Here is a 2,068-nt window from a genome sequence, read left to right on the forward strand (position 1 = left end):
GTGAGGAATTCCTGGTTGGGAATGAGGGGAAGGAAGGAAAGGACGCGGTACCTGCTGGAGGAGTGAGCCTCAGGATTCCACTCGGGATATCTGCAAACAACAACGGAAAAACCTCAGAGGAAAAGGAGAAATTCCCCAAAAAATGGGATTTTTCCCGTTTGATATTTCCATGTTGGATTCCCAAAGCGCCAAACGTTGATTTTTGGGTCTCTGAGGTGAGGTTGGATGGGAATTCCTGGATGGGATTGGAGGTTTTTATGAAAGAATTCCAGGATTTTGGAGAGCTGGGAATGTTCCCCTGGAAAAAGGAGAAATCCAGGGAATCCTCAGAGTCCCTGCAGGAGCTCCAGGAGAGCTGGAATTTGGGAAAGGGCTGCAGGGCCAGGAGCCAGGGAATGGCTTCCACTGGGAAAGGGGAGATTGGGCTGGGATCCTGGGAAGGAATTCCCAGATTTCCTGGGGTGGATCCCTGGGAATGCCCAAGGCCAGGTTGGGATGGATTTGGATCCATTGGGATGGTGGGAGCTGATCCTGCCCATGGAGGGGGTGGGAATTGGTGGGATTTAAGGTCCCTCCCCAGCATTCCAGGATTCCCAGTGGATTCCCATCATTCCCAACGGATTCCCAACAGATTCCCAATGGATTCCCAATGGGTTCCCAATGGGTTCCCAGTGGACTCCAATTTCCCAGCAGATTCCAAATGGATTCCCAACGGATTTCCAATTCCCAATGGGTTCCCATGGGATTCCCAATGGATTCCCAATGGATTCCCAACAGATTTCCAATTCCCAATGGATTCCCAGGGGATTCCCAATGGATTTCCAACAGATTCCCAATTCCCAACGGATTCCCAATGGATTCCCAGTGGACTCCCAATTCCCATCAGAATCCCAATGGATTCCTGGCAGATTCCCAATGGACTCCCAAAGGATTCCCAGTGGGTTCTCAACGGATTACAAATGGATTTCCAATTCCCAACAGATTCCCAACACATTCCCAGTGAATTCCCAATTCCCAATGGATTCCAAATGGATCACCAGCAGATTCCAAATGGATTCCCAGTGGACTCCCAATTCCCAGCAGATTCCAAACGGATTTCCAACGGATTTCCAATTCTCAACAGATTCCCAGGGGACTCCCAATGGATTCCAAATGGATTTCCAACATTCCCAACGGACTCCCAACAAGTTCTCAATGGGTTCCCAGTGGATTCCCAATTCCCAGCAGATTCCAAATGGATTTCCAATTCCCAAAGGATTCCCAAAGGATTCCCAAATGGATTCCCAGCGGATTTCCAATTCCCAGCAGATTCCCATGGGATTCCCAATAGATTCCCAATGGATTTCCAATTCCCAATGGGTTCCCATGGGATTCCCAATGGATTCCAAATGGATTTCCAATGGATTCCCAATTCCCAACGGATTCCCAAAAGATTCCCAGTGGGTTCTCAACGGATTCCAAATGGATTTCCAATTCCCAACACATTCCCAACACATTCCCAGTGGATTCCCGCTGGATTCCCAACTCCCAATGGATTCCCAATGGGTTCCCAATGGGTTCCCAATGGGTTCCCAATTCCCAGCAAATTCCAAATGCATTTCCAATTCCCAAAGGATTCCCAATGGATCCCAAATGGATTCCCAGCGGATTCCAAATTCCCAGCAGATTCCCAGGGGATTCCCAATGGATTTCCAGCAGATTCCCAAGGGATTCCCAGCAGGCTCTCAGCAGATCCCCAATCCCCAATGGATTCCCAATGGATTCCCAGCAGATCCCAAATTCTCAAGGGATTCCCAATGGATTCCCAGTGGATTCACGATGGACCCCCAGCAGATTCTCAAGGGATTCCCAGCAGATCCCAAATTCCCAATGGATTCCCAATGGATTCCCAATGGATTCCCAGTGGATCCCCAGCATGTTCCCAATGGATTCCCAACAGAATCCCAATTCCCAATGGATTCCCAGTGGATTCCCAGTGGATTCCCAATTCCCAATGGATTCCCAGCAGGTTCTCAACAGATCCCCAGCGGATTCCCGGTGGATCCCAAATGGATCCCCAGCGGACTCC

The 2,068-nt window shown here is 49.6% G+C and overlaps 1 protein-coding gene across 2 annotated transcripts in view; it reads right to left on the reverse strand.

The window, feature by feature from the left end:
- LOC107199213 (zinc finger protein 638-like) overlaps positions 1-2,068 on the reverse strand; it is a 24,844-nt gene that overhangs the window by 4,064 nt on the left and 18,712 nt on the right. For both annotated transcript variants that reach the window (XM_019005507.2, XM_033511711.1), the window contains exon 4: positions 52-90. In XM_019005507.2, coding sequence (XP_018861052.1) covers positions 52-90 — 39 coding nt within the window. The remainder of the gene's footprint in view (positions 1-51; positions 91-2,068) is intronic.

This window comes from Parus major, unplaced genomic scaffold (assembly GCF_001522545.3).
Source record: "Parus major isolate Abel unplaced genomic scaffold, Parus_major1.1 Scaffold499, whole genome shotgun sequence".
NCBI classification, from domain to species: domain Eukaryota; kingdom Metazoa; phylum Chordata; class Aves; order Passeriformes; family Paridae; genus Parus; species Parus major.